Source organism: Psammomys obesus, unplaced genomic scaffold (genome assembly GCF_907164565.1).
Source record: "Psammomys obesus unplaced genomic scaffold, mPsaObe1.curated_primary_1811, whole genome shotgun sequence".
Classification (NCBI taxonomy): Eukaryota; Metazoa; Chordata; class Mammalia; order Rodentia; family Muridae; genus Psammomys; species Psammomys obesus.
The window spans coordinates 1557522-1584019 of NW_026585687.1; the positions used below are offsets into that span (position 1 = coordinate 1557522).

The 26498-nt window shown below is 38.9% G+C and overlaps 1 protein-coding gene across 1 annotated transcript; it reads left to right on the top strand.

The window, feature by feature from the left end:
* Window positions 1-1708: 1708 nt before the first annotated feature.
* Uprt (uracil phosphoribosyltransferase homolog) lies at window positions 1709-26199 on the top strand. The gene is made up of 7 exons (XM_055592464.1): window positions 1709-2230; window positions 11362-11404; window positions 16013-16082; window positions 17122-17184; window positions 20510-20671; window positions 21340-21438; window positions 25080-26199. Exons 1-7 carry the CDS (start codon window positions 1845-1847, stop codon window positions 25184-25186), a joined length of 930 nt encoding a protein of 309 aa, XP_055448439.1. The 5' UTR covers window positions 1709-1844; the 3' UTR covers window positions 25187-26199.
* Window positions 26200-26498: the final 299 nt, after the last annotated feature.

The following is a 26498-nucleotide window of genomic DNA, read 5'->3' on the forward strand; positions in this document are numbered from 1 at the left end:
TAGTAGATATGGTCCTAAAACACTTAACTACAGAATGTGTCAGAATTAGAGATTATAACATTTTGTTTTACAGAATGGAATTTAGAGCAGATAACTAAAGACAGACAGAGTAACTCATGCTGGCCTTCAAGCTTGTCAGAGATCTGTGGAATATGGCATTTTAACATGCGTACATAGATTCATTTAGCTTGTAATTTACCCTTCTCAGGTCTCTGATCTCATTGATGACTGAGCTAATGGTAGCTTTGCAGCTAAAGAGCAGACAGTTAGATCCACTGTTAGTTCAGTAGTCAGTTCATTAGCTACTATGTGGGATTGCATTCTATATATTTTATCAATCAATGAAATTTGAACTGTCTACATTATGATTGTAGATAGTAATGTACCTACCTGGAAATGGGACACAAGCAAGACACACAAAGAGGGAAACATCACTTTTCCCAACACTGAAACAGCAAATGAGTGAGTAAAACAGAAAACAGACAGATCAAGGTTCCAATTCTGCCAAAGGCTTGAATAATTATTCATTATCTGTTATTCATATTTCTGTAGGTTTTTGTGTTTATGAGTGTGAGAACAGGTAAATGAAAATAGAAAGGATATCACATGTGGGAAAAAGAGGTTTTAATAAAGGGCAGGAGAGAATAATATATGGCATGAAAGCAGAGAACAAAGTAGTGTAGCGGAAGAGGGGAAATAGAGGATGAGGGAGGGGTATGGGGGGGAAAGAAGGGTCAACCCAAATAAAGTATGTATGAAATGATAATAAACCCTATCGAGTTGAAACAAACAATAAGCAAAACAAATCACGGAATTATTTGTGAGAAACCAAGATTCTTGTGGCCCATTTTATGATCACTGAATTGGAATCTCAATGGTAAGCTATGAGAAATTGCTTGGTTTGTTATGTTTGAGAGTAGGGCTTGCTATGTAACTCATGCTGGCCTTGACCTCTTTGATCCTTTCTGTGCCAGTTTCGGAGTGCCGGATATACATATGTGTACCTTCCTGCCCAGTTAAAAGTTAACGAGCTTCACTGTTGTTCTGATACACATGGATGTGTGTATCCTGTCCTAGAGATTCTTACTTGTCTCTTTATGGTGAGGACCTACACATTAAAAAGCATTTTTTTCCAAGCACTGTTTGGAAGAACTAAGTAACAATGGAATGAAAATGACCCAAATCTCCATGGTAACATGTACAGTGCAGGGCCCAGCCAATACTAGAAAAAAAAAAATTAGTGCTCAAGCACACTTAGGAAATTGCAGCTTGTAGAACAGTCTGCAAAGGCCAAGCTCTTCAGTAGCCTGCCAGGTGTTGCTTCCTTCTGTTACACAGATAAACCTTTAGCTTGAAGGTGCAACTAACTACTCAAGTGAATTTTCTTTGCCAAGTCAGAAAGACCGAAAACATGTGCTTTACGTGTAGAAATACACCGGTACCTTCTCTTGGCTGTATCAAAGTTCTGATTGTAAGCACTCCTAGGGGTTTCGGAGGACTCAGCAACCTGGAATCTCTAGCTTAGCCACCTCTGCCAGGCTACGCGTGAGACTCCATGAAGCAGGGAAGATTCGAAAGAGTTAACAATCTGCGTGCGGCAGACTGGCAGCCAGGCCGGCCAATGAGGTATCTAAACCACCAGGCACGTGCGTCTGGTGTGGGCGGGTATGGTACAAAGTGTGCGGGAGGGCCACAGAGGCCTGGGGTTGAGAGGACAGCCAGGGTTAGACGTTTGGAGGAGGCGGGGGCTGCGAGGAAGCACGTGTCCGCATCCCTTTCTTCCTGTCCTTTATCCTTTTATTCTTAGGGTTTGATAGCAGCGGCGACAGCCCGGAACCCCGTGTATGGCCACGGAGTTACAGCTTCCGGACTCCATGCCCTGTCACAACCGGCAAGTAAACGCTACTTCCAGCCCAAGTCCCGATCGTCTGCGAGCAGACGACCAGATACTGGATCATGCCGAGGAAAATAAGGCTGCTTTGGCTCAACTGACTCTCCTCCCTGGGCACGCCCATTCTGGCGTGCTCTCGGAGCAGGACTCTCAGGCCTGTGGCAGCACTAATCTTCACTCTGAGAACCACAGTGATAATAGTGACAGTGGCAATTCCAAGGCACCTGTAGGCGACCCCCTCCTAGGGGACTGTGAACTCTCCCGACAGATCGGGGCACAGCTTAAGCTGCTGCCAATGAATGATCAGATCCGGGAACTGCAGACTATCATCCGCGACAAGTAAGCCCAGAGCGGAAGGGGAAAAGGGAGTGGAGGGGCTGCAGGGTGAAAGTAAAAAGCCTGTGTTTGGATTTGGCAAACTGATCTTTGGAGATGAGAGCCAGGCCTCTTTCTTTGGAGTGTGAGTAGGGGAGTCAGTGAGACAATTCTCTAGCTCTCTCTTCCTGTGGTTAGTACTGCTTTGTGGAGGAATGAAACCTTCTAGGTAGCCTTAAGCCTTTTCCGGCCTCTTTGTCTTAAACATGACTAATCCTCAACTGTGCCAGGTAGGTACACATCCCTATGCCACCTGCTCAGTTCCTGACACGATGTAAATGTATAATCCAGAAATGTTACACCCACTACACCCATAATAACCCTATGGTTATTATCACACTTTAGCCCAGGCTCAAAGAAAAAACTCGATTTCAAGGGAATTGATATTGTGTTCTGCCGGCCCTCTGACTCCTATCATTTACTGTTTGGGAGTTCAGATTTACCTGGTTGGCAGAAAGTTTATCATTCCAAACTTATCCAGGTTGTCTTACTGAAAACTTGCAGAAAGTAGTTTAACAGCAAGGCAGCCTGTGAACATGTTGGACCCTCCTAATCCCACAAATCAGTGTAGCCGAGAACTTAATTTTTTTTATTCATTTATTTTTTTAATTTTTTTATTATTATTTTTTTACACTTTATTCACTTTGTATCCCCCCATAAGCCCCTCCTCCTCCCCTCCCGTCCCCACCCTCCCTCCCCCTTCTTCATGCATGCCCCTCCCCAAGTCCACTGATAGGGGAGGTCCTCCTCTCCTTCCTTCTGATCTTAGTCTATCAGATCACATCAGCAGTGACTGCATTATCATCTTATGTGGCCTGGTAAGACTGCTCTCCCCTCAGGGGGAGGTGATCAAAGAGTAGGCCTATCAGATTGTGTCAGAGACAGTCCCTCTTCCCATTACTATGTAACCCACTTAGACACTAAACTGCCATGGATTACATCTGCGCAGGGGTTCTACGTTATCTCCATACCTGGCACTTGGTTGGAGTATGGGTCTCTGGGAAGACCCCTGTGGAGAACTTAATTTTTAAAATGCTTTTGGAATGAGTTTTCTTGGATAAATACACACCACAATGAAATACAGCTGCGATCCTTCCTTCTTTTCTATCTATCTATCTTTCTTTTTTTTCTTTTTCTTTTCTTTTTGGTTTTTTCGAGACAAGGTTCCCCTAAATTGCTGCTCAAACTCTGACTTCAAACTTGAAGGCACAAATCAACCTCCCAAGTAGGGGTAACTATTGTATATGAGACCATAATCTGGCTCCTATTGGCACCTTTAAATGAATAGCTACAGCATGTAAGACCACTATCTTCCTTCCCATTATGCCTTGGCATTTTAAAAATTCCCTACCATGAATCAGATTTTAGCAACTTTTTCTTTATCCCCTTGGTGTGGGCTCCTGTGTTTCCTTACTTCAGTTTTCCTTACTCTTTCACATGTATGCATCTATAAGCTGTTATTTTAACATAGCAGCCTTGATTTGATAACTGCCATCTAAACAGCCTTCCTTGGCTCATCAGAACCTATCAGCCCTTAAAATTTCTTTAACAGAAAAAAAAATTTTGCACATCAGTGTAGTATTACATAATGATTAAATCAGATTAAATAAATTTATTTCTCTATGCACTTATCAACTCTTTATGGTAAAAGCTTTCTAAATCCTTTATTCTGTGCAGTACTTTATTATCTGTAGTTAACATACTATGCAATAGTACAACAAAGCTTCTTGCTTCTACTCTAACTCAATACTTTTTTGTTGTTTTGTTCTTTTTGAGACAGGTTTTCTCTGTGTAACCTTGTTTGTCTTGGACTTGCTTTGTAGACCATGGGCTTGCTTTGCAATCAGGTTGGCCTTGAACTCACAGAGATCTGCCTGCCTCTGCCTCCTGAGTGCTAGGATCACAGGTGTGCACCACCATGCCTAGCTTCTACTAAATACTTCTTGATCAACCTTTCTACCTTTTTCTCTTCCTCTCTTCTCCCCATTCTCTAGTAAAATCCATTCTATAGTCAAATTCCCTGAGATCAACTTTTTAAGACTTCACTTCTGACCAAGATCATGCAGTTGTTGCTGTTTTGGATAGTTCAAATGAAAGAAGTCACATTTTATACCACGCTTATGTGGCTAGTTTCTTTTATTTTTGTAAATTTATTTGTATTTTTATAAATTGGAATTTATTTACTCTGTATCCTTGCTGTAGCCCCCTCCCTCATCCCCTCCTAATCCCACCCTCCCTCCCACTTCTCCTCCTATGTCCCTCCCCAAGTCCACTGATAGAGGAGGAGGACCTCCCCTCTGACCCTAGCCTCTCAGGTCTCATCAGACTGGCTGCATTGTTTTCCTGTGGCCTGGTAAGGCTGCTCCCCCATTAGGGGGAGGTGATCAAAGGTGGCTAGTTTCTTTTAGTATGATGTTTTCAACATTGCTTCCTTTCTGTGATTGAATGGTACTTCATTGCATAGATGTGCTGGGGGAGGTGCTCAAAGGTGGCTAGTTTCTTTTAGTATGATGTTTTCAACATTGCTTCCTTTCTGTGATTGAATGGTACTTCATTGCATAGATGTGCTGCAGTTTGTTTATCTACCAACGGCTAATGAACATTTGGGTAGTTTCTCCTCTTTCCTTATTATGAATAAGACTGCTGTGAACATTTGTTTATATGCCTTTGCTCAGGGGTGAGGATCTTAAGTTTTCATTAGATTTCATAAAGGTTAAATATATAAAGGTTAAAAACCATTCATACATATCTTGGAGAGAGTACGACCTTCAGCATTTATATATGATAGAGTCTGTATGTCTTGATTATATTTCATTCAGAAAAGTCTGGGTTATATAGCGACCTGAGAGTAAGTAGAATCCTTTCTGTTTTTCTTCTGAATTTGAAAGAGGAGACAGTAGGATCCCATTAGGGGGATTTTAGACAACATGTTTAACATCTCTCTGTTTCTGCTTTATCATTTATAAAATGAAGATGTTGGTGCAGCCTCCTGGAGCTCTTTCCTGAGACGCTAAAAGAATATTCGATCCATGAACACTGTAATAAACTGTGAAGTGCTTTGTATATTGACAGAATTTAAATTCTTCATGTTGGAAATTATGCATGCTTTTTACTGATACAGTTTAGGGGATTTGCTTGTATAGAGAATTAAAATTCTTAATTTGAAAATCAATACCAAAGCCAGGTCTTATGGCTCATGCTGCTAATACCAGCATTCAGGAGGCTAAGTGAGAAGGATGGCTGTTAGTCTGAGGTTAGTCTGTGGTGATTAGTGAGGAACAAGCCAGCCAGAACTACCTAGCAAGACTTTCTCTCAAAACAAATAAAAATAATGAGAGGGCCTACATAATTTGTACCCAGCTTTGACATAGTATAGAAAGGTCTACTGTAATTTTTCCTAATGAGGTGATACTCATTCAGGCTGGAGACAATGGTTTTTTAGTTTTGTTTTTGTTAATCAGCATAATTTGTTAACAAAAGCTTTCTCTTTTCTTTTTAAAAATTGTCTTGCCTTTATGCAAACAAGGTCTGTTTCAGGCACTGTAGGAGCTGACAGAGGCTATATTCATGTAAGCGGAACTATATTCATGTAGGTCTAGTTATAAAAGGTACAAATGGTTATCATAGTCTGTCCTCTTTGAAGCATATGCTTTTCTCTCTTTTGATACACACACACACACACACACACACACACACACACACACATTATGGAGTTGTCTGATAATAGAAGCCTTTGGAGTACATGTTGTTTCTTTTATTGTTCCTGGTTCTTAGAATCTATTTAGTAAAGGGATTGCTTCCTGAATTGACTGTGGCATGGGGAAATAGGGTGATCCAACTGAACTGCAAGTTGTGTATCTATAAAATAAGCAAGATTGAGAACATTGTCCTGATTTAAAATGGTTTTATTTTTTGAAGTTTACAATATTTGAAACATTTATGTTGGCTATATTATTGAATTTCAAGGAAATGATTTTCTCTCTTTGAGAGTGCAGTAATCTAAATGCTGAATGGAATGGATAATATATTCAGCTATGCATACATGGGTCACTGGCAAACGACGAAAAAGAAATGACTCCTTCATTTTCTTGTGGCTTCTTTTTGTTGCTATTGAAATGGATTAAACTATACAGCTTTCTCATCCTGAATAATAAATCCCGTAGAATCTGAGTGTAATATATATCTCTCCCTTGAACATGGTTCATGATCTCATGCATAAGGCAATGAAGTGAATTTTAAAAATCAATCTCCAATCCCTAGTTGCGTGTGTGTGTGTGTGTGTGTGTGTGTGAGTGTGTGAGTGTGTGTGAGAGAGAGAGACAGAGACAGACAGAGACTGATTTTGTCTCCTGAAATATTGTGAGCACTTTGAGTATATTTGGTCTTTGTACTTGTCATAGGAGAGGCTTTGGCATGGCTTGTGTAGGCTGCTTGGATGGGAGCTGAGCAATTATCTTAAGAGTTTTCCAGTCCATAAAATGGCACCGAAGAACTACCTTAAGCCTTGTGACTAGTTTTCAGTCATCTGGAAGGAGACATTTAACCTCAGATTGGATTGAACGTCCTGTGCAATTGTAGAGTGAGTGTTACCTAATGTGATGTGAGTCATACAAGTAACGTGATGTTCTTAACCAACGCTGTGCATTGGAACTGAAGTCTTTTTCAAAAACAATTTCCTGGCTCTCATACTTAGAGGTTGTTTGCAGTCTTGGGTGGAACCCATTTGCAGCCTTACAAATACCACAATGACTATTCCGTGCTCAGATGAGACCACTGCCTCTGTGAGAATGCCCAGACTCCCTGTGTGGTGACAGGCCTGGCTTCAGACTTGGCATATAGAGCAATTCAAGGATTTATACATGAAACAGAAGTAGCTTAAAGAACTTGTCCTGGCATCACCCTGAGACTAGAGGAATCTCAAAATTTGTCATTTCAACTTATACGAAACCGAAATGCTCACCATAGGGAAAATTTAATTTACAGACTGTCTAAAACTTGGACATGTTTTTTTTTTTTTTTGTTTCTGTACATTTTCCATTTGAATTTTCTAACTGGCTGTAGTGCAATAGGGAGGAAGTCCCATCTTTAGGCAGCACAAATCCCTTATATAATATGTTAGGGCTATCCTATTAATGTCTCACAGGTTACACTGGACCCTAGCAGGTGAAAATTATACCTCTTGTTTTTCCACCTGCTTTTTGGAGTTTATTTTGAATTCTACTTGGAGATGCAGGTAAACAATGAATGGCTCTGTATTTTATAAGCTTATTAAGGTATTAACAGGCTGTGACTTTCCTGACTTGCACCTGGCAGGTGGAAGAAGTTGTTTTTTTTGTTGTTGTTGTTGTTGTTTTTTAATTTCCATTGAGTTAGATTTGTTCTAGTGTGTTGTTAACGGTTTGTTTTTTGAAGGTGATGGGAAGAGCAAAATCCGTTGTAAACCATCTGCATGCTACAGCAAATCTTGCGGCTGTTCTTGATTTTAGTGATCACATAATGGAGAAGTGAACCTTCTCCTTTGCTCATTAAACCACAACTTGAAATGAAACCTACCTTTTTAAAAAATTTATTTATTTTTATATTTTTTTGATTTTTTTTTTGTGACAGGGCTTCCCTGTGTGGCTGTCCTGGACACACTTTGTAGATCAGGATGGCCTTGAACTCACAAAGATCCTTCTGCTTCTGCCTTTCTGAGTAGAAATCTACCCTTTGACTAAACCTGACAGAACTTTTCTTAGGTTTCACTTCCCTGCAACCCATTGGTTTAACAAACAAAATATTAAATCTGAGTCCTCACACTCTTAGTTTTAATATTCTTACTGTGAAAGTCCATTAAATTATTCCTGTCCTTAGCAGGTAAAACACTGGATGTCCAGTTAAATTGAATTCAAGAAAATAGTGAACATTTTTTATATAAGTATAACTTAAATATTGCATGGGATTTATGAAATTCAAATTTAATATCCTATATTTTTATTTGCTAAATGCTCACTCCATTTTCACTTCTCCAAATGTCACAAACAATCCATGTGTATAATCTTCTAGGAAGAGTGTTGTGTTTACAATTTTCAAATGACATCCAATTCTGTGTGCCTAGGATTTGATTTTATTTAAATTGTTGTAAGTTATGACTCCTCAGGAGTTTGTTTTCAATTGCTTTTGGAAAGCATGTATTTTTTTTTCAAAGTGTAGTCTTGCTGTGTGGGCGAGGCTGGCCTTTAACTTGTTAGAGATGCCAAGCTGCCTTTGAACTTTATGATCTACTGGCCTCATCCTTCTGAGTGCTGGTATCACGGGTTTCCACCAGCATACCCTGCAAAGGGTGTGTAGTGTGGTTTACTCTTTACAAGCTGTATTATAAAATCATCTGTCTCTTCAGGAAGATCATTTTATTTATTTGCTACTTGAACTTTATTTGGAGAAAGAGTTTTGCTATGTAACCTGGGCTGGCCTGAAACTCCTGGGTTTAACTAATCCTCTGTTGTGTGACACTATCTCTGGGTGAACAAACATCTACTCACCCCAGCTATAACCCCCTCCCTCATTCCCTCTTAATCCCACCCTCCCTTCCTCATCTCCCTGCTCCTCTCTAAGTCCACTGATAGGGGAGGTCCTCCCCTCCTTTCAAGACAAGATTTTTTCATGGTTTTGATAGAAATTGAACAATTATGATTTGAAGTAGAGTGTATAGAGTGAATAATACCTGGAGTCTACTTTCCATTAAAAAATATTTTAAACAAATGATTCACACCAGTATTGGGTTAAAAGGAAGATTCAAACAGCTTGATCAGATAAGAAAATTCTGTTCTTAAGAAACTGTTCTCAGCAGGGTTAAGAATTTCAACATGATGTTGAAGGCCACTGTGAAATTTTTTTAATGTAATCACCTTATTGTATCCTAGCTTTACTTTAATTTCTAAATTGATTTAAAATAAATAGTATGAGTTGAAGTTTGCCTAAAATAACAGAAGGCAATATAGTAATTGCTGTTCATAATGGAGTAACTTGGAACAGTGGATGATTTCATTTGTAGGTCAAATAATTGTTAAGCAAAGACATTTCTTATTAGATTCTCAGTGTATAGCTTTTGTAGAATGTATGTATCATGCAAAGGTTATACGCTAAAGCTGATTTTTTTTGGGGGGGGAGGGTAAAAAAGGTCTTAATGTCTGATTCCAAAGTAAAAATAACAGATGGCTCTATCTCTGATCACTTTGCCTGTGTAATAACTTGATATATAAATGTTGAGAAGTGTTAAAAAAAAGACATGTTGCCAAAATATATCACAGGATATTTCTTTAAGACTTGACAGCTGAAGAGATAGCTCAGTGGTTAAGAATACTTGCTGTTCTTGCAGAGGACCTGGTTTTGATCCCAGCATCCACATGGCAGCTCATAACAACCTGTAATTCTAAATCCAGGGCATGATAGGTTCCCTTCCAGCCCCTATGGACACCATACATGTGCATGGTACACAGACATACATGCAGGCAAAACACTCATATGCATAAAACAAAATAAATATAAAAAATTAAAGGAATGCATTAAGCTTCTATAATATCCTGAAAGCTTCAAAGTTTCCTTCCCTCTTGAAAAGGAGCTATGATTTGGCTGCTGAACAAGTTTGCATAGGTCTAGCATAATAATACTATTATTTTTTATATAGTTCTCTGCTTTTCACTTCCTTGACAGATGTGTTTGAAGTGGTCTTATTTGAAATCAGCAGTACGCATAACAGAGCCTGTTTTAAATGGCTTCTCTATGTATATAGTTGTGTGTGTGTGTGTGTGTGTGTATGTGTAGAATTTTTTGAGTCTAGAGAATAGAATGTATAAATACTACTAACACATATTCTTGCTGTTGCTTAATTACACCCATAGTTTAGGGAATAGTGGTGATAGAGCTGTGATCACTGTAAGAAGTGCAATGTTATTTGTGTCAGGTACATTTTGTTGCTTTCCTCTGTTAAAAAAAAAAAAGTTGAGTACAGCTGGGCATGGTGGCACACACCTTTAATCCCAGCACTAAGGGAGGCAGAGGTGGGCAGATTGCTGTGAGTTCAAGGCCAGCTTTGGTCTACAAAGTGAGTCCAAGGCTCACACAGCCAAGGCTACACAGAGAAAACCTGTCTCCCAAAACAAACAAACAAAAAAGAAAAGAAGAAACACTGAGTGCACATGCAAAAAAAAAAACAAAAACAAAAACAAAAAAAAGTGAATTATCTGCCGAGCTAAGAAACACTTGCATTTATCCCTTTGATGTTATGATAAGGAATATTTTAGTATATTTTATATAGACAGGTAGGGAATTTTAAGTACATAAGCTGTGAACTAATCCATTCCATCAAAATGTATAACATATGAAAGAAGGAAGAGGAATAATGTTAGAAGTTTACATATAAGAAAAGCATCAGTGTCTTAACATTCAGGGGGTGGAGGGTGGTTAACAACTTGTGGGTATGACAGGATTGCGTTATTATTGTTTGCGTACCTCAGGATAGGAAGGAAATGTGTAAGAAAATGACAGGAAAATCCAGGTAATGAAAAAGGCCATGTTATAAATGATTTGGGAAAGAGGGCTTAGAAATTAAATCACATATTCTTGAAAGCAATGACAAAAGCACAGGACTTATGTTAATTCAAAGAAGAACCAAAGACAAAGTATTTGGATTATGTATCTCTATTGTGTGCCTAGAAAGCAAGGTGAACTTAAGGGGGGAGAGTGGGAAAGCTAGTTTTCTTACTGTAAGTTTTTTTTTTTTTTTTTCAATTTGAGCTTGTAGCCTTGTTGTCATCTTCCAGGGGATCTTTGTTCCCTGACAGCTCAGTGGGAACGGCATGATCTTTTCAGTTCTTATCTTGGATGTTGATATCAAGTAGTCAAATACCTGTTTACAATAATAGTCATGAAGTCATTTCATTTTATGTCTGTATCCTAGTAAAAACATATTGCCTTAGTAATAGTCTGTACACATAAGCATTTCAGCTTTTATTATATAATAGGTCTTAATATCAGTGTTACTATAATAAGTTATATTTTACTTCGAAGTTCTAATTTAGACTAAAACTTGTACTTTATTTTATTTTATTTTTTAGGACAGCCAGTAGAGGGGACTTCATGTTTTCTGCGGATCGTTTGGTAAGTGGAGGCTTTCCATTTTCATTTCGCTGTTATACACAGTGATATAATTCTGGTAGGCCAGGAGGCTTTTTTGCTGTAGAGCATTCTGGGGTTGAGAGATTTCACTTAGTAACCATCATCTTGATAGGCTTCTGAAGTGTTCTTTCTAGTACAGCTTTAAAGCACTGCTTCACTCCCTTTTACCCCAAAGTATTGCCTATGAATCCATTCCTTGTCATTCTTAGATGGATCTTGGCAGTCTGGCTCTTAGCAACTCATAAAATGTCTCATCTTAGGGCACTGAATTGAAGCACTTAGAAGGAAACTAAATATGTTCTGAGACCTAGCATTTACCCTTGTGGTATCAGCTAAGATGCAAAAAGTAGTCTTTTTTGTGTGATTTACAGTATGAGTCGCATTTGTTTTGTTTCTGCCCTGTGGTGTAGTCACAATTTTAAATTCTAAGTTGGGCTGTCTACCCTTCTTCAAGGGCATCCTATGAAATCCTGACTAAACCCAGTCTTTACATAGTCAGTGAGATCTCATATGATCTCAGGCCAGATTGCTTTGCTACAGTTTTTCATTCTTGTGCTGATACCTAAGTGTGCTCCATTCTTAAAATGAAATTGATAATTAGTTGCTATGACTAATACTCTTCATTAATGAAAATAAACACTGGGCACACATGAGGTTCTGTGCTAGACTATTTTGGGAGGGAGGAGGTAAAACAGGAATATAGATATGGTCCTTGCTCTTGTGGAATTTGCAATCTTAAATGTTGCCCATACTTAGATTAAGAAAGAAATGTGGCTTATTAACCTTGTAGATATAATCAGCTCATTGAAAATAGTTCTAAAAGGAAATGTGAGGAAAAGGCATCAAACTTTTCATTTTTATTTTTTTTTTTCTGGAGCATGTATTCTAAAAGACTTTAGACAGCTCTACAGTCTTTGAGAGACCCAATTCAATTTAAACTAATCTTGTCTTTTGTGGAGAGTAATAGCTGCTGGTAAGAGCAGAAGGAATATGGTTGACGTTCCTGGGGTAGTAGCCATTGTCTATCAGGTTTTCTTCTGTGTGTGTATGTGTACATTTGTGGAGGTGCATGTGTGTGTGCTTGCAGGTAGAAATCAGAGGTCAACCTTGGGTGTGGAGGCCAGAGATCAGTCTTGGTTGCCTCTCAGGAGCCATCTACCTTACCTTTTTTATTTTTACTATTTTAGATAAGGTTTTGAACTGGCATCTAGAGGTCCTCAGTTAGGCTGAATGTCCATCAAGCCCTCCAGATACCCTCTTGTCACTAGAGTTATAAAGTGTATGCTACCACTTGGATTTTTTTATGTGGATTATAGATACTGAACCTAGGTCTAAATGTTTACAAGGCAAATACTTACCACCAATCAGCTTTCTTTTATGTGTTCAGCAAAAATAAACAAACAACAAAACCCCAAAAACATTTTTTAAATTTTTATTTATTTTTTATTTTTATTATTAGTTACATTTTATTAACTCTGTATCCCAGCTGTGTCCTGATCCCTCATTCCCTCCCAACCTCTCCTTCCCTCCCTCATCTCCTCCCTGCCCCTTTCCAAGTCCACTGATTGGGGAGGACCTCCTCCACTTTCATCTGATCCTGTTTTATCAGGTATCTTCAGGACTGGCTGCAAAGCTCTCCTCTGTGGCCTAACAGGACTGCTCCTCCCTTGTGAGAAACTTCTACTTTATTGACAGAAAATAGGAGTTTCTGTTCTCTGATGTAAAATTGTTCATCTTTTCTTTCCTTTGTGCCTTCTTTCTTTCTGTTTTTGAGACAATGTCTCCTTTTTTTTTCCAGAATGGTCTCAAAATTCTTGGTTCAAGCATTCCTCCTGCCTCAGCTTCCCTAGTAGCTGGGATGACAAGGCTAATGACAGATGCATCTATCTCTTTGTTGTTGTTATTATAGAAAGTAGGAGTCAAGTCCATGGATGTTTTAAAATGCTTCTTTGAAATAACATGTATTATATATTAGCCAAATAAGATATGTGGCATACTTCCTGTAAGGGAATGGTAATTTGGACTTCTCCATTCTTTATAGTTGGCTTTGAAGGGCCACTGATGAAGTGTGGTTGTGTGTGTGTGTGTGTGTGTGTGGGGGTTCTGTTGTGATTGTGGTAGCAACTACAGCTGTTTATATTTTTATTATTAAGGATTTCTAGTATACCATCTCCTCAACACAAGGGTCTCATGAGAGTGAGCAATTGATGTTATTCTGAGATTGTCAGGAGTTGCTTCCTGTAATTCTTTACATTTTAATTATTTTTTTGGGAGAGTGATGAAGATTGCTGTACCACTGAGCTACACCCCACTCCTTAAAAGGATTTTAGTCATTTCTTCTTCTAGTTTTATGCTCTCCTCTAACTTAGACACACTAATCTCCACACCTGGGTTTATATATATTTTATTTATTCTTTGAAAAATGTATACATATATACAGTGTATTCTGATTATATAATTCCCTCCAAATCCTCAGATTCTTCCACCCAACTTCATATCCTCTTTTTTTCATAGCCTACTGAGTCTAATTTATGCTGTCCAGATGTACCTGGGTATGAAGCTATTTACTGGGGTATGGTCAACCCTTCAGGGGACCACACCTCTAAAGAAAACTGACTCTTCCTCCTTCAGAAAACGGATCAGCTGCCAATAACTTCTCATTCAGAGATATGGCCTATGAGCTCCTCGCCCTTGTATGGGAGTGTTAATTGGCTTGGTCTTGTGCAAGCAAACACAGCTGCTGTGAGCTCATGTGTGCAACAGCCACGAGTACGGCGTCCCTCCCACGTCCAGAAAAAAATATTTCACAGCAGTTCTCTTCAACCTTTGCCTCTTACATACATGGTAATTTCTGTCCCACAGTTTCGAAGGATGGGGCAGGAAATAAGGCTCTTTTAAGGTATGTCACTAGAGGAAGGAGATAGGGGCTGTACAAAGAAAAAAAAATCATCCCTGTAAATTGTCTTTTAAACAAACATAAATAGGCACGGGAGATTGTAGATATCTGTGAGGGTGCTCTTGCATACACCAGTTAAAAGATTTCTGGGCCCATTCTCTGATTCTTCAGGCGGAGAGAGTGATGGGGCATTTCCAAGTGATCCTTCTAACGGCAGCAGGGTGATATGTTGTGATAACAGAGAACGAAGCATTGTACCTTTCCCTGCTGTCCCTGATTCTCAGTCATTAATGCTGTATTGATTGGAGAAAATGTGCACTACAGGCTCAGCACTGTCTCTGTTATGGTGGGCTCTGGCTGCTCATATCTCACTGTGAGAAGCTGTTTTCAGGAGTCTTTAGTGATTCTTTCTTCTGGCTCACATATTTTCAATTAAAAATTTATTTTTTTTATATATTAATTACAGTGTATCCATTTTGTACCCCAGCTGTAGCCCCCGCCCTCATTCCCTCCCCATCCCACACTACCTCCCTCTTCTCCTCCCATGCCCCTTTCCATGTCCACTGATAGGGGAGGTCCTCCTCCCGTTCCATCTGATCCTAGCTTATAAGGTCTGATTAGGACTGGTTGCATCATCTTCCTCTGTGGCCTGGCAAGGCTGCTCCACCCTCAGGTGGAGTTGATCAGAGAACCAGCCACTGAGTTCATGTCAGAGACAGTCCCTGTCCCCCTTATTAGGGAACATACTTGGATACTGAATTGCCATGGGCTACATCTGAGCAGGGTTTCTAGGTAAGATCCATGCATGGTACTTAGTTGGAGTATCAGTCTCAGAAAAGACTCCTGTGCCCAGATTTTTTGGTTCTGTTGCTCTCCTTGTGGAGCTCTAGTCCTCTCCAGGTCTTACTATCTCTCCCTTCTTTCCTAAGATTGCCTGTATTCTGCCCAAAGTTTGGTTATTAGTGTCAGCATCTGCTTTGATACACTGCTGGGTAGACTCTTTCAGAAGCCCTCTGTGGTAGGCTCCTGTCCTGTTCCCTGTTTTCTCCTTCTTCCCATGTCCATCCCATTTGTCTTTCTGAATGAGGATTGATCATCTTACCCAGGGTCCTCCTTCTTGCTTAGCTTCTTTAGGTGTACAGATTTTAATATGTTTATCCTATATTATATGTCTAATATCCACTTATAAGTGTAAGTATATACTGTGTGTGTCTTTCTGCTTCTGGGATACCTCACTCAGTATGATCTTTTCTAGATCCCACCATGGCACATTTACACAATGGAATACTACTCAGCTATTAAAAACAAGGCCTTTTAGGCTTTCTTTGCATTATGATGGACTTTTGTTAAAAATGAATTCAAATTCATGTTCAAATTTCAAAGATCTCAAAAGTACTAAGCAAGGCAGAAAAAGTCCAGGTAGACACTTTCCACAGTAACCCATAACTTTATTACCACCAATGAAGTTTTGTACCTCTAATATTCTTTACTGAAATAGAGTGCACACTGGAGCCCTTTAGTGACAGTCACATGTCATATGAAGGTTGGATTCTTAGCAACAAGCAGCCTGGCATTTAGATCTGTCCCTGCAGTTAGGGACAGATCCCACCTCCATAACCCTCAGCTTCTAAGTCTAAGAACTAACAGGATTCTCTGCAGGACCTCAACTTATTTTTTTTTCTTTGACTTTCTAGATCAGACTTGTTGTAGAAGAAGGACTGAATCAGCTGCCATATAAAGAATGTATGGTGACCACTCCGACAGGTAAACAGGACTTCTAGTCTCAAATTTTCCTCAAAAATTCTGAGTTAGAGTGGGAGGAGGGAGAAAAAAAATGGAAGGAGGACATTCTGTGTAATATCAGTGTGAAAAAAATGAGCTTATATATAGCTGTTTTTTAAAAAAAAAAACTTTAAAAACTGAGAGTTTTAGAAATCCATATAGATGACTTTTTGTTAATGGCTTCCTTGTCAATTCAAGTTAAAGGTTATTACATGCTCTTCAGCATGCAGATGTTGCTTTTGATGGTAGCCCATGGGGACCAGAGTTAAGAATTGCTGGCAGCTTATCTTCATCTCTGTGGGGAAGCTGCTGGTGCTAACAAATGCAGGAAACTGGCTTGGCATAGAAACTTCAGGTTAAGAAAAAGAAGAGATGTGAAAAAGAAAAGGAAAAGGAAAAATAAGATTTGGAGAAGGTATTTTGTTCTAATAAAAAATAGCATACAATCCTTCTTTCAGATATTTGAAATTCTGACTTTTTAAAATAAATGATGGAAAACTCTTCTTTTAAGAGGGCTGACTATGAACAATTGAAGGCTGAGCTTGTTACATCATAATTGACACAAGCCAGTATGAGGCCAAGTTTTGAGTAGCTTGATAACTACTTCAGCCTTTCTTCTGCTTTTTAGGCAGAATGAAGGCTCATAAAAAGGGATGGAATGGGGAGGCTTTCTGCTGTAGCTCTCAGTGGGGCCCCGGGTTTAATTGACAGGGTATCTAGAATTCATGGACTGCAGTGAATCTCCTTTGAATTCAATTTAGAGGGTGTGTATGTGAATATTGTTCTGTAATAAGTTCTATTCCAATTTGATGAAATCCTTCTTTCCCAATTTTTATCACAGGCTTTAAGGAATTAGGAAATAACTATGAAAAATCATGACTCATTACTTTTACAAGAAACCCAAGGTGTTATACAATGTGTCTAGACAAGGGTTGCTTTGTATTCATGTGCTTTGAACCTTATAGAATATGCACATTGCTCCAATGATAAAGGATCTATTTTTCATTTTATTTCCCAACAGGGCACAAGTATGATGGAGTGAAATTTGAGAAAGGAAATTGTGGGGTCAGCATAATGAGAAGTGGTAGGTTTGCATGTATTTGATTTTGTTTCTTTGCATGAGTGGAAATGGTTGCTCTTTCCTGGGAGAGAGGCGGGTGGCCTTGTCATAATTGCAACCTGCCTTTTCTTAAGTCTCACCACCTGTGTTGCCTGGTCTCATGGTGCCTTGGAGTCATGGCACATTTGCTGCTAAGTTTAGCTAATTATAATTGCAGGCATCTTCCCTAGTGCCCTGCTCCCATGAGCAAGCCAGCTTCTTAAAAGACTCAAAGGGAAACTCTCCTCCATTGCTAATGGGAGTGAAAACTTGTACAACCACTGGAAATCAATCTGGTGCTTTCTCAGAAAATTGGGAATAGCACTATATCCAAAAGATGCTCCACCATTCAATAAGGACATTTGCTCAACTATGTTCATAGAAGCTTTATTTGTAATATCCAGAATCTGAAAACAACCTAGATGTCCCTCAGTGGAGGAATGGATACAGAAATTGTGGTACACCTACACAATGGGATATTACTCAGCTGTTAAAAACAAGGAAATCATGAAATTTGCAGGCAAATGGATGGAACTAGAAGAGATCACCCTGAGTAAGGTAACCCAGAAACAGAAAGACAGGCATTATATATACTCACTAATAAGTGAATATTAACCATATAATATAGGACAGCCATCTACAGACCTAAAGAAGGTAAACACTAAGGAGGACCCTAGGGAGGATGCTCAAATCTCATTCAGAATATCAAACAGGATAGATAGCAGAAGTGGTGGAAGAGAGGAAACAGGATGGGAGTCTACTATAGAGGGTCCTCTGAAAGGATTCACGCAACAGGGGATCAAAGCAGATGCTGAGACTCAGGAACAAACTTTGGGCAGAGTGCAGGGAGTCTTATGGAGGAAGAGAGGGTTGGGATTAGATGGATGGGACAGGAGCCCCACAAGGAGACAAACAAAACTAAAATATCTGAGCACAGGGGGTCCTGAAGGGACTGATGCACCAATGTAGGACCACACATGGGGAAGACCTAGACACCCTATTCAGATGTGGCCAATTGGTAGCTTAGTCTCCATGTGGATCTCTGAGGGAGGGAATCAGGGGCTGCCTCTATCATGAACTCAGTTGACTGCTCTCTCGTCACTCACCCCTGATGATGCAGTCTTGCCAGGTTACGGAAGAAGAAGATCCAAGCAGTCCTGATGAGTTAACAAGCTATGGGCAGATGGCAATAGTGGAGAACTCCCCCTTTCAGTGGACTAGGGGAAGGGGATGAGGAGAAGAGGGAAGAAAGGTGGGTCTGGGGGAGTTCAGGGAGGGTGCTTCAATCAGTATATAAAATGAATAAATTATGAAGAAAAAAAGACTCAAAGGAGGGTGGGAGGATAGCAGGATGGGAGGACAGGATACTGCTTCTTGGGTAGAAAAGTTTGCAGACTGAAAAAATGTGGCATAAATTACATTGGTTCTGAAGAACATTTGAATATCTGGCTAGAGAAAATGTATTCTCTGTTTTTATCTATGTTGTAGGTAAATGCCAAAATATGGACAGAATGACTTGCTTAATATTTAAAATTTTATAGTCTATTAATATGTAACTATATAGGCAAAAGCACTTAGTTGTCATTAGCTCTAGGCATTTCTGCTTCTGGTCTTATACATTTCATATAGGTGCTTTGAGTCCAACTGATCACCCTAAATAACAACGTTTGCACAGGAAAATGGCATTCCTGTGATAAGAACATGTACAGGGATGTTTTCTCTTCAGCAAACTGAATTTTTTTTTTCTTTTTTGCACAAGAGCTGGAAGCTCCACTTGTTTTTCACTGGAAACTGATAGATTTTTAAACTATATAAACATTCATGTTTTCTCTAGCTCTTGTGTTTGTGAACAATTGAACACCTCAATTACAAAAGGAGCTTTAGGTTCTGTTTTTATAGGAAGATAGCGCTAAGCAATGACAGCATTCTCAGGATAGTTTTGTTCAGCACTTGAAGCTGTTGAACACATAGATACGCTTTCTTCCCAGCTCCTTCTTTGAGAATACCAGCTTGCTCCTTGTAAGCTCTCTTGTGTACCAGATGATTCAGGGAGATAAAGGCCAACTTGAGAAGGGGTTTTTGGGTGTTTGTTTCTTTGCTTTGTCTTTTGATTTTTTTTGTGTGTTTTGATACTATAGTTTGAATCCAGAATCTTGCATACGTGTGTATAACATATACACACTATTACCATCAAAATCCATGCCCAGCTTTGACATAGTTTTTATTCTTAAAAGCTACCTATTGTTTTTGTATATTTTTAGAAGAAACTGTTTATATGTTTTCGCTAATGCTCTAAAGTTTCCTCTTAAATAAAGAGTTAATTTAAGAAAATATTAAAATATTATGTAGATACCAGTACTGATAGAATTTCAAAGCAATGTAAAATATTGCATGAGAATGATTGACTTTAGGAAATATACGTCTTCAAAGACATTCAGACTCAGAAATAGCCCTGTGTGTAGGGGCTAGGGAGAGGTCTCGGCGGTTAAATCAACTGCCACACAAGGGTGAGGAATGAAGTTGAAGTCAGTGTGGCGGCCTGCTGGTTATCCCAGTACTCCAGAGGCTCAGGCAGGGGAATCCCTGGAGCAAAATGGCTAGGCAGATTCCTCACATCGGGAAGCCCTGATGCTCAACCGAGAGACCTTGGCTCAAAGAATAAGGTGGAGAGTGACTGAGCTCACCCTCATGTGCAGTTGCACACACATGTGTGCCTACACACACACGCAAACATGTTCACGCGCACGACACACACAGACACATAGAAAGGCAGCTTCTGTTGGGATGAGGGTCAGGCAGGCTCTTTGGAGAAGAGAGAACCCATGTTACTTGACACTTTTTCCAATGAAGTCACTGTTGAGCTAAAATGATGAATCCTGCTGCCACCTTGATCCAAAGAAAAAGCTTCTGCCTGCAGCCCCCACTCTTTCATGAATCTTTTAGATTTTTGCCAGACAAAAGTGACAAATTTAGGTGGCTTAAGGTCTTCTTTAAAAACCTAATAAGAGGGAAAGTATCTCTGATGCCGAAGAAGCTCAAGGAATGACCCAGTCAAGCCTATACTAATGGAAGCATGACAGCTCCATAGCTTATAAGCCTACCTTATTGTGGTTTCATTGACCAGGCTTTCATTGAGCTTTTACTAAGAAGAAAATATGACCATAGTAGAGAAAGAAGAATGCTTCTGCCTTGATAGTGCTCGTTTTGGTATTAGTAACAGTGAGAAACTTTATTTTAGCCTGTTCTTGGATTTGCACTCTATCTGCCACAACCCTGTTGCCTCTGATTTCTTTTCATTTCCTCCTTCAAGGTGAGGCAATGGAACAAGGCTTACGAGACTGCTGTCGATCCATCCGAATTGGGAAGATCCTGATTCAGAGTGATGAGGAGACACAAAGGGCCAAAGTATATTATGCCAAGTTCCCCCCAGACATTTATCGCAGAAAAGTCCTTCTGATGTATCCAATTCTCAGTGAGTGGCTTGAGTTGCATTTGTAATCTTTTGTTAAGAGTTTAAATGCAAGTTAGTACCTACCTCCTACACACCCTTATATAAAAGGCAAAAACAGTTTCTAAATGTATTTTCTCTGTTGGATTTGGAGTTGTCCTGGGCAGTTAGCTGGGAAATTTTTATTGTATAATAAGAGAATATATATTAATCAAACTTTGTTAGTCCCAAAGAATGCCTGTCTTGAAATGAACGGATCGAAGCAAAGGACCTAATGAAGCAAATGATATGTAGAACACAGAAAATGAACTGAAACATGTTCCGTTTCTACCTTAATGAGCATGGCAGTGATTTTTCCTCAAGGTTTTATCCTCTCTACAGGAAATTTTTCTGGTATTCTGTTCTCGTCCTTGTACTTTTTCATTTTATGGTATCCCGGGGAGGTGAGCAGGGGTGGTAGTGGTAATGTTAAATTTGGTATCTGAAGCAATAAATGAGTTTAGGACTCGTTGTACCTTTGATACTTATGTTGTGTCCATCATTAAAAATAACATTGACAAAGAGCAAACACTTCCAAATGAAGCTTTTATTAGTCGTGTCTTATGTTAAGATTACTGTATTACTCTTAATTCAAGAACATTTCAGTGTAGATGTTAACATTGCTAATGGGTTTGGTTGTGTTTTTGTATTAGGCACTGGAAACACTGTCATTGAAGCTGTAAAGGTTCTTATAGAGCACGGAGTTCAACCCAGTGTTATTATCCTACTCAGTCTCTTCTCCACCCCCCATGGTGAGTTTATTTAACTTATTTATTTTTCGAGACAGCCCTGGCTGTCCTGAAACTTGCTCTGTAGACCAGGCTGACCTCCAGAGATTCGTCTGCCTCTGCCTCCTGAGTGCTGGGATTAAAATTATCCACCCCATGGTGAGTTTTATGTGCAGCTATAATTTGAGCTCCAGATAGTTATGAGATGAGTAAGGATGTATCTCTTTAGCCTCTCATCCTTTGGAAAAGTAGAGATGTATGTCCACATTAAATTTAAATCTAGTTTTGGTACTTATGACTTGTGTTTATCATCTCTAAGCTTAGTGAAAATACTAAACCATTGTTTTTGAGACAAGGCATAGTGTAGCACACTGTTCTTGAACTTCTAGACTCAGGTAATCTCATCTTTCCAAGTAACTGAGACCACAAGACATATATTGGTACACCTGTCTTGTTTCACACTCGTCTGATGTTTATTTTATTTTTTTTTTTTATTTCTTTGTTTTATTTTATGTGTATGGTGTTTTGCCTGCATATATATGTCTGTGTACCATGTACATGTTAAAAGCCCTCGGAGGCCATGAAAAGGTGTTGGATCCCCTGGAACTGGAATTACAGATGGTTGTGAGCTGCCTGTGGTTGCTGAGAATCAACGCAGGTACTTTGATTGATCAGCCAGTGCTCTTAACCACTGATTTATCAATCTACTCATTCTGATGTTTAAATTCAAATGGGGGCATATTAATTACTTCATTGAAAAAAAACTACAGTTGTTTTCCCATTTGGCCCAGTTTGGTTATGGCCCATAAATGGCTGAAGGGTTTCCCATCTGAACCTGAGAACAAAGGACTTATTACAGTATTGGTGAAATAATCTTTGGAATGAGAAGTGAAGATAAGATTTTTTTTTAAATTAAACATCTGCCTTAAGGACATACAAGGAAGTCATCTATTCTTTGTTTCCTGCAAGAGATTATCCAAATTAAGACTTTGGCTTTCTTTCCAAAGAATCTAGGACAATTAGGAATACATGGTAAGAAAATAATAATAGAGGCATGTAAAATTTAGTTTTTAGGGTTTTCATCATAATTTGAAGTATAAGAAATAATGATTATTTGGAATGATGATACATGCTTATAATTCCAGCACTTGGGAGGCAGAGACAAAAGGATTAGTGCAAGTTCAAGGCCAGCCTGCCCTATATAGAGAACTTAACTATCTAGCTAGACTCGGTCCCAAAAACAAGAACATAAAAGGAATTATATAGATGACTGATAATAAATGGGTATATGAGTAATATCTATTTAGAGTATATATTACATACCTCGCAAATGTGCTTTTCAAAAGTATTTAGTGTTATAAAAATATACTTGGCAAATGTGAAAAAGCAGCATAAATAAGAATTTCATACTGTGAAGTACTTCACTTCTCTAATGTCTCAAGGACCTTTGTGGAGGAGATGGAAAGATCTTAAGAGCCAGAGATAGTGGATAACTTCAAGGAAACAGTTTTTTTTTATGTTCATAGCAGCTTCATTTTTTTAATTTTATTTTTTATATTAATTACAGTTTATTCACTTTGTATCCCAGTTGTAGCCTCCTCCCTCATCCCCACAACCCCACCCCCTCCCTCACTCATCTCCTCCCATGCTCCTCTCTAAGTCCAATGATAGGAGAGGTTCTCCTCCTCTTCCACCTGACCCTAGCCTATCAGGTCTCATCAGGACTGGCTCCATTGTCCTCCTCTGTGGCCTGGCAAGGTTGCTCTCCCCTCAGGAAGATGTGATCAAAAAGCCAGCCACATAATTAATAAAGAAAAAGAAAGCCAGCCACTGAGTTCATATCAGAGACAGCCTCTGTTCCTCTTACCAGGTTACCCACTTGGAGACAGAGCTTCCATGGGCTACATCTATGTATGGGTTCTAGGTTATCTGCATAGACAGTCCTTGGTTGGAGAATCAGTCTCAGAAAAGACTGTATTTTTTGGTTCTGTTGCTCCTCTCTTTGTGGAGTCCTGTCCCCTCCAGGTCTTTCTATCTTCCCCCTTTCTCAGAAGATTCCCTACACTCTGCCCAAAGAGATGGCTCAGCCATTAAAGGCTAGGCTCACAACCATAAATATAGAGGTTTTTTGTTTGTTTGTTTTGTAGACAGAACAGTTCCACATATGAACTTGTAGAGGATGTGACAGTCTCCATCAGATATGTACAGGCTCAAGCCAGATAAAATACCAGCTTGGAGGGAGGAATGGCAGACACATAGTTCCACCACTAGTTGAGAAGCTACTGGCATTGGTAACTGCTGGGAGAGGGAGAGTCAGTTTTTTTGAATGGTTTGTCCCCTGGTAAGCCAACACACAAGAGGAGTTGGGTGACAGAGAGTGGCCTTGATGGTTTGAGGGAGGGGGGAGAAAAAGAGAAAACACAAACATACATAAAGTTTGGTGGGTAGGGAGTAGAGAGGAGGTATGGATAGGATCAAAATATATTGTATGAAATTCTCAAGGAATTAATACATATATAAAGAAACACTGTAAATGTTCAGTAAGTTTAGAGACAAGTTATAACACTACTAAAAGCAGACTTGGTTTTAACCTAAAACAGAATCAATTTGACATCCACATGAGTGGGTAGGATGATACACAGTGCTATTTCAGTTTTGCTTTCAAAATGCACACAAAGTATCAATAATGGTTATTTTAGGGTATGATTCTAAATGACTTTCATTTTTAAGCTTTTTTGGGGGTGTGGGGGGGACACTTTCTAAGCATTCCTCAATGAATTGATATTTGTTTCCTAATTGAAAGAGAAATAGATGGCTTCTGTAGCTGAACGTTCCTGCCTTTCCAACTATTCCAGGTTTCAGGCAAACCAGGAGAAGCCACAGCATATGTATTAGAAAGGCTATTTTCAATATATTATGCTGTATAGTAATTGTGGCCTATTGGATTACTTTGTTCTTTTGTAACTTAAATGTTACATGTAAATGAAATTTAAATACTAGTGGTGACAAAGGGTGATTTGCTTGATTGTTCATTGTACGTAGCCCTGCTGACATTGAAAACATTAAGGTAATCCAGTTATTATCCTCCTCTGTCAAAAGAAAAATAATCTCTTCTGTTGTAACTGTATTAATTGGAACAGTGTATCATTGTTTGGCATTAAACCTGAAAAATCCACATTGTATAGCAGATTTCAAAGTGGCATTTTGGTTTGGGGTCCCAGCCAGTCCACATCCCCTGATTGTCCCCCCTCACATAAAGCTACAGTCCTTATTTCTAAACAACTAGCATTCTCTGACACACCAAAATCACCTTTGTGTTTGTTTCATGTTATTACAGTTGGAAAACTTTCATTTCATGTGATTTTCCTTTTAGGAATTGCCATATTACTTGATTTAGGCCAAAACTGGTATAACTGAATAATTTGAATTTAAAACCATATTATTGAGTGGGCAGGGACATGGTCTGAACTATTAGCAAAATTTTTCAGATAACAGACATTATATAAAGAGATTAAACATTCCTAACTCAGTATCTAAAGACGATTGTTCCTTGTTTTCTGTCAGTGTTAAGTCTGGAGACAGTGATTATAAAATTTGTACAATTTTAACTAGTATTACCAAAAATATTGCAATATTAACAATTATTTTTTTTTTATTTTTTAAAGGTGCCAAATCAATCATTCAAGAATTTCCAGAGATCACAATTTTAACTACTGAAGTTCATCCTGTTGCACCTACACATTTTGGACAGAAATACTTTGGAACAGACTAAGTTATTACAGGAAAATGAAATAACTTGCATAATATTATGGTTGTAAATGGATTTCATATTTGTTTTTACTAATTTGAGAAATAATGGAGAAATGCATTAGGAATGCCTTTTAACATTGCAAATAGGTGTGGCAACAAGAAATACTGGAAATTTATTTGTTTGATTTGGTCATTTCTTCACATGTAGTACCAACTTCAGCAATGAAGTCACTGAACCCTCACTCAGTGCATGGAAACTGTCGAACTTGTGACCCTCTTGGTTTCGAGGTTGCTTGCCGCCGCAAAGAAAACCCAAACACTGCAGTTTAAATTTTCTTTACTGTGCTTTTAGCTCGAGAGTGCTTTCCTGTGTGTGGCTTTTGCCCCGCTCCATACTCTATATTTTCTTGTACTGTGTATGCAGGGATCTTGGAGAAGAGAGAACAAAAGAATATCCTAGAATTTTATATTGCTCTTTATGTTCTTGCTTAATTTGCAGACCCAGGATATCTGCTTAACTCTTTCAGCTAAGCTGATGTGTTCCTCCTGGCTCGTTTCCTCAACTGGGGATTAGCCATAGGTGCCTGCTCAAACTGTAATACAGGAATAAAAGATGCAGGACCTTTTCAGTAACCGAATCTGTAACATGACTCCAGAGAGACTGAACCAAAGATGCCTGATGATGATGAGAGAGCTAAATCAGCCCTCTACAGGGGAATTGGTGGGGGGTTTTCTAGTGTGTCGGTGGAAGTGGAGGCTTTGCTGCATTTCATGGCCACTAAGTAAATCAATATGATTTACTTATTTACTTCTACTAGTTGCTTTTGGTTTGGAACTTAGTTATTCTGCATGTTTTTTTTTTAACTAGTAGTAAAGTAGAGAAAACGTATGTTCATTAAAATATATAGTTTGTATGTGCTCATTTAAGCTTCTGAAAGAGAGATAAACAATCTTATAATCTTTGCACTTTTGAAATGTGCTTATAAAACCGTGATCCCATTTTACAGTGATATTAAAACTTCTGTGGTGGCTGGATGATTTCTTGATTATTTACACTCTCATGGACACACAGACAGCTATTGTGGACTCTGTTAAAAAGCATAAGAAATAACAGAAGGGAATTTCTTAGAAAGTACTAAAGCTGAAAAGATAAGTGAAGGCTTATTTTTTTTTCCCAATTTGTTTGAGAAATAATAGAATACGTTAGGAATGCCTTTTAACATTGGAAGTAGGTGTGGCAATAAGAAATACTGGAAGTTTATTTGTTTGATTTGGTCATTTCTTCACATGTAGTACCAACTTCAATAATGAAGCACACAGTGCTTAGAAAAGAT

Coding starts and splice junctions, on each gene's coding strand:
- Uprt (XM_055592464.1), top strand. CDS start 1,845: ATGGCCACGGAGTTACAGCTTCCGGACTCCATGCCCTGTCACAACCGG. Junction 11,405..16,012: donor TGTTTTCTGCGGATCGTTTG/GTAAGTGGAGGC, acceptor TTGACTTTCTAG/ATCAGACTTGTTGTAGAAGA. Junction 21,439..25,079: donor TCTCTTCTCCACCCCCCATG/GTGAGTTTATTT, acceptor TATTTTTTAAAG/GTGCCAAATCAATCATTCAA.